Here is an 11,884-nt window from a genome sequence, read left to right as displayed (position 1 = left end):
CTGACCTGGGTCAGGGCTGCTCTGGGCAGGCTGGTCCTTGGGCAGACGTGGCCCGGAAGCTTCGTGTCTGGGCAGACAGAAGGTGGCTCTTGACTGCCTTCTCCCTGCAGCTTGGCTGACGATGCCCGGCAGCGGGTTTTAGGGCGGTGGGGAAGTATTGTGGCATAAGCAAGGAGGCTGTGCAGGAACTGGGGGGACACACGCCTGCGTTCGGACACCCATGCTCTTCGTATTACAGAGGAGGATGAAGCTGAGCACGCAGGAATCGCCCTAAGCCCCCTTTTTCATAGAGGCAGGTTTTGCAGCATGGTGTGTTTGAGGCCGTTCTCAGCCCACTGAAGTCCACGAGAATCAAGTCCTCTGGGGTTTGGGAGCCTGACTGGGCAGTGAACCAGGAGCAACGCTCGTCCTGCTCCCAAATAATCTCCCCTTCGTGCAAATGCCACCGCGCTGTGCCCAGCAGCCTGGAGAAGGGCAGAGGGTGAGGGCTGTGGGCAGGCAGCCTGTTTGGGGTCGCCCTGCCCTGCCCTGCCTTCCTTCAGCGATTTTTGAGCACGAATAGCTCTTTTCCCTCAGTTTACTCAGCAGGAGACCCAGCCACAAGCCCCCCGAGCCTGCTCGCTGGAGATAAGGCAGAGTCGCTCCTCGGGCTGGATCTGCCGGTGTCTGGCGAAGGGGGGGGGGGGGGGGGGGGGGGGCGGTCCAGGCGAGCTGTTCCCGCAGGAGCAGGGCTGCACACCCCCAGCCCTGCCACGGCTGCCCGGGGCGGGGGAGGGGAACGGGGCAAGACCCTCAGCCCGCCCCGGGGGGCGGCTGCAGAGCAAGCAGACGATGCCAGAACCCTCGACCCCGGGCGGGGGGGTGGGGGGGTGTGAGGAGGGGGGGCTGCGGCTGGTTTGCGGGCGCTCTCTCTCGTTGGCTTCGTCTGAAACGATTTGCAGCTCAAACGGCCCCCGGAGAGCCGCTGACCTTCGGATGAGGTTTGGCACCGTTGCCCTGCTTGGGTTAATTGGGAGTCAGGGGGAGCCCGGGAGTGACGCGGCTGCCTCCGTCGGTCTGTCCGTCGGGCGGGGGGTCCGTTGGGCGGTCTGTCGGGAGGGCGGGCGGTCCGTCGGTCGGTCCGTCTGTCGGGCGGTCCGTCTGTCGGGCGGTTCGTCGGTCGGTCGGTCGGTCGGTCCGTCCAGCCGCCCCTCCCGCCCCCCGCTCGCTCCGGTTTCCCCGCGCTGCGGGCGGCGATGGGGAGAGAAGCAGAGGTAAACGCCCCGACCCTCCTCCCCATCCCACCGGCCTTCGCTTTTCTCTCTTCCTCTTTCCTTTTTCTCTTCTTTTCCCCCCCCTTTTCGGTGTGCTTTGCCCCCCAGTTTGAGCCGCCGGCAGAAGTTCAGGGGGTCTTTTTTTTTTTTCCAGTCGCTGCCGCAGGAGGTCTTTTTCTCCCTTCTCTGGAAACGCGGCGGGAGCGAGCGGCCGTCCCGGGGCAGAGGGGGGGTCCCGGAGTGGGGGGGGGGGGGGGGGTGTTTCTGCCCCCGCAGCCAGGCAGGGTGCTGCCGGGGGGCGGCTCCGACGTGCCCCCCACCAGCGTGGGAGCCGGGCGTGGGGGTACCGAGTGGGCACAGAGGCACCCCCGGCCCCCCCCGCTCCCAGGGTCCCTCGGACCCTTGCAGCCCCGGGCTCCCCAGCACCCCCCCCGGCATCACCCCCTGCACCCCCGCCCCGGGGCAGCCTCCCCGCACCGGCCCGGCGAAGCTGGGCTTGTTTTCAAGCTCCCGGTGTCGTTTTCTGCTTTTATTTCGATTTGCGTGTGTGTGTGTTTGGTCTGATTTGGTTTTGTGCTGAGGCTTTTTTTTTGTTGTTGTTCTTTTTTTTTTAAATTTGGTTTGGTTTTGGTTGTTTATTATTATTATTATTATTATTATTATTATTATTATTATTATTATTATTATTTTCCTAAGAGGTGTCTCCCAAACCCGGCCCATCCCTAACGCTGGATGCTCAACCAGCAGCCCAAAGCCCTTCTCCTCCACCCTTGGCACGATGCCGATGGTAGGGACCCCCCTTCCCCTCCTCGGCATCGGGGGGTGCTGGGAGGGAGGGGGACGGATCCCAGCCGGGGCAGGGCCGAGGTCTGGGGGTGCCAAGGCAGGGGAGGGGATGTGCCAGGGCGATCTGAGGAAATACTCACGCACCAGGCAGCGGTTTGGGTGAATTTTCGTTTCTTCCTCCCTGATGCCCCCTGCAGCCGCCAGAAATAGGTCTGCTCCACGTCTTCTTCCACAATGAACTTGTCTTAGGATAAATTAAAAAAAAAACAAAAATAAAATAAATTAAAAAAGAAAAAAAAAAAAAAAGAGGAAAAAAAAAGAACAGAAATCACCGAATTAACCCCCCGAAGTGTTCATCGCAGCAGTCGCTTTCCAGAACTGCGCAGAGGTGAAACGGCGGCTGCGGCAGCCGAGGGCAGCGGTGCCAGCCCGACCCCCTCCCCGTCCTCCCCCTCTTGAGTTTGATTTTCCCTGGGCAAACCCCCCCGGGCCGGGCGCTGCTGAACCCGGGGCCACGGCGTGTCCCGCTGCCTTTCGCGACCTATTTGTGCACTGAGATGTGGCGTAATCCCTCCGCCACGCCGAGGATGCTCCTCGCTCCGCCGCCTCCTCCCCTCGCAGAGCAGCGGCTGCTATAACAAACCCCATTTTTGGGGGGGCCTCTGCCCCAGCAGCCCCACGCCGGGAGTCAATCCCCTGTGTGCTAAAGTCCTCAGCGGGGATTTTTTTATTATTATTATTTTTACTTATTTCAGGCGCTTTGCACCCAATTTTCGTTTGGATTCGGGGCAGAAAATAAAGCGGTGTTTAAGGTTTTTTTCCTAGGAGCCAGGGAGGGGTTTTCGTTCCCCACCTCTGCTCGGTGCCGCATGCCACCCGCAACAGCTCGAGCGCTCCCTCCCCGCTCCCCCAACAACGACATTCGGAAATAATTCAGCGCTGGCATTCCCGCCCGTCTGTAGTTAAAAAAAAATGTGCTTTTTTACCTTCCAAAAGCAGCAAACGAAACACAGCTTCCCCCCGCACCCTTGAAGAAACATCTGCATTTTTTAACACGACGCCGATTCAAACGGCCCCCCCGCAGCAGAGAGGGACGCGCTTCCCCCCGCACGCCCGCGCTCCCCCGCCACCCTGCCCCGCTCCTGGGCACAGGACGGGGACCGCGCGTCGCCGCTGTTTGCTGCGCTGGCTGCTCGCCTCGGAAACACCGCAAATAAAGAGCAAAATCCGAAGGCTTTTTAACTACAAATAAGTGGGGGCGTTTGGAAGCGAAACGAAAATATCGGTGTTTTTTCTTTTTGTTAAAGAAAGGGAAATCTCTACGTTAGATGGTGGGGACCGCGAAGAGCAGCCCGCAGCCGGGCGTCCCGCAGCTGCGATGCGGGAGCGGTGCGGGTCGGCGGGGCGGAGGCCCGGCCGGGAGCGGGGACCCCTCTCTCCCCGGCTTCGGAGCACGGAGCTGGTGAGAATCGTTACAGGGAGCCAAGCTCCCGCTCCCGGTGCGCGGGTTTCCACGCACCGCTGTGCCCCGCAGCCGTGGCGGAACCCGCTGTCCCCGCTGCCCCCCCCCCCCCGGCCTCCGCGCCTTTTTTGGGGGGGGAAGAAAAAACGGAGTGCGGGGAGGGAAAAATCCGCGAAGAACCGTTCGGGAGCCGTTTGTCCGCCCCTTCAACGGGGCTCTTTTGTTTCGGCGTGGGGAAGGGGGGCTGGCGGGTGTGGGGCAGGGTGTGGGGCAGGGCGGGCAGCGCAGGGGCTGCGGAGCTGGGGAGGGGGGGTGTGGGGGGGTCCCACTCTGCGGCGCTGCCGGCGGGGCCCGGCGGGCGTGGGTGGGGCGGGGGGGGGCGATAAGGGGGGGGGAGGCTGGGCTTGGCCGGGGAGGCTGGTACCTCCCCCAGAAATGCAGCACTTCTCCCCCCTCTCCCTCTCCTCCCGGCGAGGTGGGCGCACTGCGATGGAGACGCGGATCGCTCTGCCAGGGGCTCGCTCTGCCCGTCTGGCCACAGCCGCCGGCTGCTGACAGCCCCCCCCCCCATCCCCCCCCCACCCCGACTCGCCCCCCCCCCGACCCCGCGGAGGGGCGCGGAGGGGCGTGCGGGCCCGCACCTTTGTCATGCCCCTGGGCAGCCCGGCCCGCAGCCGCCCGCACTGCGCCGGGGCGCGGAGGTAGCGGCTCGGAGCAGCCCCCCCTCCCCAAACCCCCCCTCGCCGGGCGCTGAGGTCCCGGCCGCCGCTCCCCCGCCCCGTCGGGTCTCTCCGCGCTCCCCGAGCGGCGGAGCCGGCCGAGCGGCCGCCATGGCCACCCTCCTCCGCAGCAAGCTCTCCAACGTGGCCACCTCGGTCTCCAACAAGTCCCAGGCGAAGATGAGCGGCGTCTTGGCCAGGATGGGCTTCCAGGCGGCCACCGACGAGGAGGCGGTGGGCTTCGCCCACTGCGACGACCTGGACCTGGAGCATCGGCAGGGGCTGCAGATGGACGTCCTCAAGTCCGACGGCGGCGAGGAGGGCTCCGAACCCCCCCTGGAAGGGGACATCCACTACCAGCGGGACGGCACCGGGCCCCCGCCGGCCCCCGCCTCCAAGGAGACGGGCGGCTGCTCCGAGCTCTCCGGGCAGGGCAAGCCCAAGATCACGGCCTGGGAGGCGGGATGGAACGTCACCAACGCCATCCAGGTACGGCCCCGACGGCCCCGACGGCACCGGGCAGCGCGCCCCGCGCCCCGATCCCACGCCCCGAACCCCGCTCCCGCTCCCTGATCCCCGATCCCACTCCCCAGTCACTGATCCCATGCCCTGATCCTGGCCCTGTTCCCCGATCCCAGCCCAGCACCCAGCTTGCCAGCACTCCCGGGGTGATTGCAAACCCAGGTCGGGGAAAGGGGGGAAAAAGAGAGAAAAGGAAAAGAAAAAATAAATAGAGGAAAGTTAGAGGAAAAAAAGATAAAAGAAAAACGATTAAAAAATGAAAGGGGAAAAAAAGCGCAAACCCCTATCTGCACATTGCCCCCTGCCCCCGGAATACAGTGCAGAGGCAGGGAGGGTCGTGGGGCTCCAAGCCCCCCCCACCGTGGGGCTGGGCTGGTGGATGTCCCCACCGGGCTGCCCCAGCAGATGGGCTGGGGGTGAGGGGGACCCCAGGGGGTGCCCGGGCCGGTGGTGGGGCTGTGCCGGGGTGGGCTTGGCCCGACCCCTCCGGGGATCCCCGGCTCCAGGGGTCTTGGTGCGCTGAGAGGGGCTGGGGGCAGGGAGGGGGGAGACTGGGGCAGAGCCCAGGTGCCGAAACTGCGCTCGCTTGTTCTGGGTGCTGCGGGGTGAGGTTACGCGGGTGTGCGTGAGCGTGCGGGTGTGATTGCGGCGGGTGTTACGTCAGAGAGAAGGGGGGGGTGTCTGTGATCATGTGCGGCCACGACTGCGTGGCGTGACTGCGTGGGTGTGATGGTGTGCGAGCGAGACGGCGAGCGTGCACGTCAGCGCGACTGCGCGGCGGCGGGTGCCCGGGTACGGGCGCCTGCCTGGGCCCCGCCGCGAGACCAGCAACACGGTTTCCGTTTTGTCTCTCTCTAGGGGATGTTTGTTCTGGGCCTGCCCTACGCCATCCTTCATGGCGGATACCTAGGACTCTTTTTAATAATTTTCGCTGCCGTGGTTTGCTGTTACACTGGGAAAATCCTTATTGCCTGTCTTTACGAAGAGAACGAGGATGGGGAGATAGTCAGGGTGAGAGACTCCTACGTGGACATAGCGAACGCGTGCTGCGCGCCTCGCTTCCCCACCCTCGGAGGCAGAATTGTCAACGTGGCTCAGATCATTGAACTGGTCATGACCTGCATCCTCTATGTGGTTGTCAGTGGGAACCTGATGTACAACAGCTTCCCAAACTTGCCTGTCTCCCAGAAGTCGTGGTCCATCATCGCCACGGCAGTGCTTCTGCCTTGCGCGTTCTTGAAGAACCTCAAGGCAGTCTCCAAGTTCAGCTTGCTCTGCACGTTAGCCCACTTTGTGATCAACATCTTGGTGATTGCCTACTGCCTCTCTAGGGCACGCGACTGGGCCTGGGACAAGGTCAAGTTTTACATTGATGTGAAGAAGTTTCCCATCTCCATTGGCATCATCGTCTTCAGCTACACCTCTCAGATTTTTCTGCCTTCCTTGGAGGGGAACATGCAGAACCCCAAGGAGTTTCATTGCATGATGAACTGGACTCACATAGCAGCTTGCATCCTGAAGGGACTCTTTGCCTTGGTCGCCTATCTGACCTGGGCTGATGAGACCAAGGAAGTCATTACAGACAACTTGCCATCCACCATTAGGGCAGTAGTCAATATTTTCTTGGTGGCCAAAGCCTTGCTCTCGTACCCATTGCCGTTCTTTGCAGCTGTGGAAGTCCTGGAGCGGTCCCTTTTCCAAGATGGAAACAGGGCTTTCTTCCCCAACTGCTACGGGGGTGACGGGCGGCTCAAATCCTGGGGACTCACCCTCAGGTGTGCCCTGGTGGTTTTCACCCTCCTGATGGCTATCTATGTCCCGCATTTTGCCCTCTTGATGGGTCTTACTGGGAGCCTCACAGGCGCAGGGCTCTGTTTCCTGCTCCCCAGTCTTTTCCACCTCAAACTCTTGTGGAGGAAGCTCTTGTGGCACCACGTCTTCTTTGATGTCGCCATTTTCGTTATAGGTGGTATCTGCAGCGTCTCGGGGTTCATCCACTCTTTAGAAGGCCTCATAGAGGCCTTCAGAACCAACGCTGAAGACTAAGGAGGGGCCAGAGCTGGTTGCAGTAAGAGAATCGCATCGAGCATCTACATAGACAAATAATTCTGCATCCCTTTAATGGAAAGACTCATTATTTTCGTTACGTGCATCCAACAAAATCTGTCATAGAACCTGCAAATTAAAGGAAATAAGAAGAGATGAAAGTGTTCACCCTGCCATCTTTTTAAATAAGCTAAGAGTTAAATATATTTTTTTGTTATTTAGAATTTTCTGAAGGAAATTATCCAGTGCCCCACCCTTACCTCCTCACTCGTTGCCTGAAGCTTGGCCCCCCGCGAACGACCTCTTGGGAAACAGTCGCCGTTTCCAACACTCCTTACAGCTCTGCAGTTCAGCGTTGCAGGAGCTTACACACAGGTGCCGACCCGATGGGACGGGGTCACCGCGCTCACAGACGGCAGCAGAGCAGCCGTGGGTGCTGGGAGCAGGGACCTGCCCTTCACACCACGCTGAGACGGGCGTAGGTGAGACCTAGGTTGTACGGCCAGCCCAACAAGCCCGAGCAGCGGCTGACGACCAGCGACGCCAGTCGCCCGCAGTGCTTACGCCGCAGGCACGTAGGTGTCAGGGCTGCTGAATTCCTCCATCCGAATTCACGCCGAGGAACGGCGCTTTCCACCGATTACAATGTTTTGCCTCTGGTTGAAATTGCAGACCCGGAGTCCACTTCTCGGTGACTTTTGCTTTAGTTTGTTTTAACAAATTGTTATTTCTAAATAACAAAAAAGTTTAAAAAAAGAATATATTGTTGGATTTGACGTCGTTCAGGATACAGGAACCAAACTACGACACAATTCATTCTGTGCAATCTACCAGATCCGTGGAGCTGTTTCCAATGTACGTGTGGTGTCATTGTGGTAAATAAGATGAAAAATGTATTTCAGAAAAAAAAATAATCTATCTTTAACATATAATGTGGTACATAAATATATCAAATAATAAAGAGAAAACATAGTCGACGAGGCTGGCCTGGTTCGTGGGGGGCTCGGGGGAGCTGGGCAGGGGCCGGGGGAGCTCCGTCCTCCCCGCGCCCGCTGTCATGTTGGGTACCCCGTCCTCGGTGGTAACGGAGGGCAGCGCTGGGTGGTCACCGATGGTGGCATCGAGCTGTTGGCAAGAGGCAGGACACACGTCTGGGGAAGGGGTCGTCCTGCAGCTGGGGGGGTGATGCTTTCACCACCCCTCCCAGCTTTGTTTTACCCCCTAGTGCTCAGCCCCGGGGATGGATGGAGTTTGCAGAGGCACCCCGAGATTTTTCTTCTTGTGAAAGCGAGGAAAAAAAACCCCAAACAAACAAGTGCAGTGGAGCAGGGAGGGGGGGAGAATAAAAGAAATAAGGGGCTGGGAGTACCTGCTGGCTTGAACCAAGCTCACTCCGCCCTGCCCGTGGCCGAAAACACCTCAATTTACACCAATTTAAAAGCCACGACAGCTAATTGTTGCCCGCCCGTTGCCGCTGCACAGGGGGGATGGGGGGGGGGCACCCACCGGCTCCCGCAGCCCAGGCACAGCAGAGCTCCCCGTGGGGCTCCTCTCCGCGCCCCCAAACCGTGCCTGGCCCCATGGGGGCTGGGGGTCCCCCCATGCCGGGCCCGACGGCAGCGGGCAGCTCCGCAATGCGGTACCGGGGGGGGGGGCGGCGATTTAGCACAAGCCGGGGCGGGGGGCTGCAGGCTGGGGGCGGGGGGTGTGTGTGATGCTCCTTCACGGACAAAACAGCATTTCGGGCGGTTTCCCGGGCAGCTTCCGAAAGGAGAGGGCAGGGGAGCTGTGGGGTTTATTCTGAGTGGGGACAGGGATGTGGGGGGCATCGTGGTGGGGTCCTGACCCCCCCAGATCAGCCGCGTTTCCCTTCTTGCCGGCCCTCTTTCCTGGGGGTATCCAGCTGTGTCCCATCCCCATTCTCATCCCCATTTTCATCCTCATCCCCATCCTCCTCATCCTCATACCCCCGCTGGCAGGCACCAAATCCGCCCCCGGCCCCTCCCGCCCCCCCCCCCCCCGGCTGGCTGCAGGGGTGCCCGCTGCCCGCAGCTCAGGGCCGGGAGCCATCCCACCCAGCCACCCACCCGGGATGCAGGGAGACCACCCAGCCAGTGGAGCTGGGCCAGGAGCTCCCCCTTGGTGGGTGCCTGCTGCTTTCTCCTCCACCGTGAGCTCTCTGTTCCAGCTCTGTTTCTCCCTAGGGTGCTGAGCAGGGACCAGCATGGGGGGATATCAGCCCATCTTCTCCCTGCCCTGTGTGGGGCTGAGTCAACCCCTCGGATCCCGGGAGCAAGCGGAGAGCTGAGGAGCCCTGGCAGGTGAACGCACTCGGCTGCACATCTGTGGTTTGCACCTGCTTTGCTCGCGGAGGTTTTAGGGTCCTCTTCTCTGCTTTGGGGCTGCTGGAGGCCAACGGACGGAGCCAGGACAGCTGCCACACCGCAGCGGTAGCGCAGCTCGCTCGCCTCTCCTCGCAGGACGCTCGCAGGCCACCCTGTCCCCCGTGCCTGCGTGTTCTTCAGCGGCCAAAGCTTCCCTGGTTCAGGGCACAAGATGACGGAAACCCTTTTGTGACACTTTAATTTTGCACAGGTTTTAAACCTATTTCAGCACTCATTTTTTTTCCCCCCTTGCGAACTGAAACAGCTCCTGCTGTGAGTGTGTTTGGGACTGGAAGATGATTTGTGCCTTTTTTGTGACTGGGGGGCAAGTCAGCGCAGCTGAGGGCTTCTCGCTCTGCCCCCGCCCGGGTCCCTCAGGGTGCAGAGCAGGGGAGTGGGAGCAGAACATGCCCTCAGCCCCTGAAGCAGCCCCCCAAATCCTCGCGTCCTGCCTAGGCACGGCCCCCCCAAGCCCCCGCTTCCCGGGGAGCCGAGGTACCGCCCGGCTGGAGGGACTCGGCGAGGCGTTTCTGCCCCCCCGGGACGCCCGGCAGCAGGCTGTGCGGGCCCCAGGGATGACCGGGCATCTCGGCGCCTGGCTCGCCGTAGTGTGCAGCTGTGGCAAAGCCAGCGATGATCCCGAGAGCCCCAACGGGCTTTGTCTCGCTGTCAGTTCTGCTCAAGCGCTCTCCTCCGTGTTTCTGCCGGGTGCCGACGCACGTTGGCGGCTGACGCGCGACGAGCTTGCGAAACGAGCCCGCTCAGCAAGCCGGAGCGATGAGCCGAGGCTTTGTCCTCTAAACTTGTCCGTGGCTGGAACGCGTGTGGCTGTTGGTGCAACCATTGTGACTTGGGCTGGAAACACAGGCAGCCCCCTCCAGCCTGCCACAGCAGACATCTTGATGCTGTGCCGATGCCAGCGAAAGCGTACGTGAACGCGGTGTTGTGGGAGACGTGCAGCCTCTAAAGCAGGGGATGCAGGGGAGTGAGCAAAATAAACTCCAAAATAGCGGCAGCTTTAACTCAGACAAAGCAGAAATCTTTTGAAAAGCCAGCGTGACAGCAAAGTCCGATCTCTGTTCCAAATGGCTTTTGTCTGCGGCTTCGTAGCTTCTGGTCATGTGCTGCAGCAATCCTCTAAACCTTCTCGTTCTGAAAATGAGACAAACAAAGGCCCTCTCTGCTCTAGCAGGGAATGGATTTATTTCTCTCTCCGTGTCTTTACGGTTCCTCAAGTACAATAGGGACCTCTATTTGGGTTTGTTCCCCGAGACATGAGGGTAATGTCAAACCTCTGTTATCCTCACACATTCGCAGGGCCGTGCCACCCAGCAGGACCATCGGCAGGAGCCGGGGCAAGGCGAGGGCTGAGCCCGCTCCTCTCTGCCTGCTGCCGCTGGTGCCGGAGCTCACTGAGGGGTGGGTACAGCCCTGCTGCTGCCCACGCGCGGAGCCGGAGGCTTGGGCTGTCTTGGCCTCATGAACCTCGGGTGCTCCAAATCATGTATCCCAGGCTGTTTCAGAAAATACTTCTTTCGACGGCGGCACCAACGTTATCCATCATCCGTTTTCGTACATCTTTGTACCCATCTGTGTATTCAAACCCCGCCTCAGCTCACCCTTTGGCTTTCTTAATGGCCTCCCCGTCCAGTGACCCTTTTTCTTTCTCCTCTCTGCTTGGGGATTCACAGGGCCAGAAGGGACAGGCAGGTGCCAATGGCAAGAGCTCAGTAGTTTGAGAAACGATCGAGGAACCGTGCTGCCATTCGCATTTTCTCAGAGCCGTGGGACCTATTGACCGACTACATCGTGGTCAAGTCCCACGAGAGGGGAAGGTGCCAAAGGGCTTTTGAAGGTGAAAGAAACCTTCCTGGGTAATCAGAAAATGCCTCCTGCACATGAAGTTTGTATTTCAGGTGAGGAGATGGAGGTTCCACCGGCGACCAGCAGTGACTCCGGCATCCACCCACTCAGAGATGTGGTGACCACTGGCACTGGGCACCTGCAGAAGGAAAGGGAGAGGAACAGGCAGCAAATGGGGGAGGGCATGAATGGAGGACACTAGATTTTGGCTCCAAGAGGGCTCCTCTGGGCTCAGCTTTGATGTGCCTGGGGGGGCTCAGGCTTCTTCAGCTGCTCAGGTGCTTATTCCTGCATATGGGTGGCCCAGGATGGGGAGCGTGGGGCCAGAGGAGGGTCATGCAGGAGGCAGAAGTGGTTGTAGGACTGCCGCACCCGCAAAGTTCAAGCCTGTGAAAGACCCTGGATCTCCCACCCTGGATATAGTGCTGCCAGGGGACGAGGCTCCACCTGGCCCAGCTCCCTCCTTGCTGGCAGGCTCCGTGGATTGCTGGTGGATCGGCAGCGGGTCAGGTCCACATCCAGGAGGTCTTGCTGGTTCAGGAGGTAAGCCATGCCACGTTGTCTCTGCTAGGACCCGGCATGTGACCCGGCACAGCCTTTGGCGAGCAGAGCACTTTGCTCTGACCCTTTGCGCTTCCCTGCCGGCGAGCTGCCCTCTAATCCCCCCCAAGGAGGGATTTTCCTCTCCCACTCCGGCTCCCCGAGCCTCCGTCCCCTCGGCCAGCGGTAGCAGGGTAATCATTTACTTCCTGCCAGAAGCCACTCCTTCGGACTTTTCCTTCGACCTTCAGACCGAATCGCCAAAATAAAACCCAACGGGAGGGAGACCGGTCCACGCTGCTGGCGGCA

The 11,884-nt window shown here is 60.6% G+C and overlaps 1 protein-coding gene and 1 long non-coding RNA gene across 2 annotated transcripts; one reads left to right on the top strand and one right to left on the bottom strand.

Annotated features, from left to right (window-relative positions):
- Positions 1-692: 692 nt before the first annotated feature.
- Positions 693-2,479, bottom strand: LOC142363557 (uncharacterized). Its single transcript, XR_012765812.1, has 3 exons — positions 2,372-2,479; positions 2,184-2,283; positions 693-1,223 (listed from the first exon to the last, which is right to left on the bottom strand). It is a non-coding gene; the product is annotated as an uncharacterized LOC142363557 (long non-coding RNA).
- A 1,430-nt stretch (positions 2,480-3,909) lies between these two features.
- Positions 3,910-7,037, top strand: SLC32A1 (solute carrier family 32 member 1). Its single transcript, XM_075438900.1, has 2 exons — positions 3,910-4,709; positions 5,601-7,037. Exons 1-2 carry the CDS (start codon positions 4,332-4,334, stop codon positions 6,786-6,788), a joined length of 1,566 nt encoding a protein of 521 aa, XP_075295015.1. The 5' UTR covers positions 3,910-4,331; the 3' UTR covers positions 6,789-7,037.
- Positions 7,038-11,884: the final 4,847 nt, after the last annotated feature.

Source organism: Opisthocomus hoazin, chromosome 18 (genome assembly GCF_030867145.1).
Source record: "Opisthocomus hoazin isolate bOpiHoa1 chromosome 18, bOpiHoa1.hap1, whole genome shotgun sequence".
In the NCBI taxonomy this organism is placed as follows: Eukaryota; Metazoa; Chordata; class Aves; order Opisthocomiformes; family Opisthocomidae; genus Opisthocomus; species Opisthocomus hoazin.
Note: the sequence above shows the minus strand (reverse complement) of the source record. Positions and strands in the feature narration are given on the sequence as shown.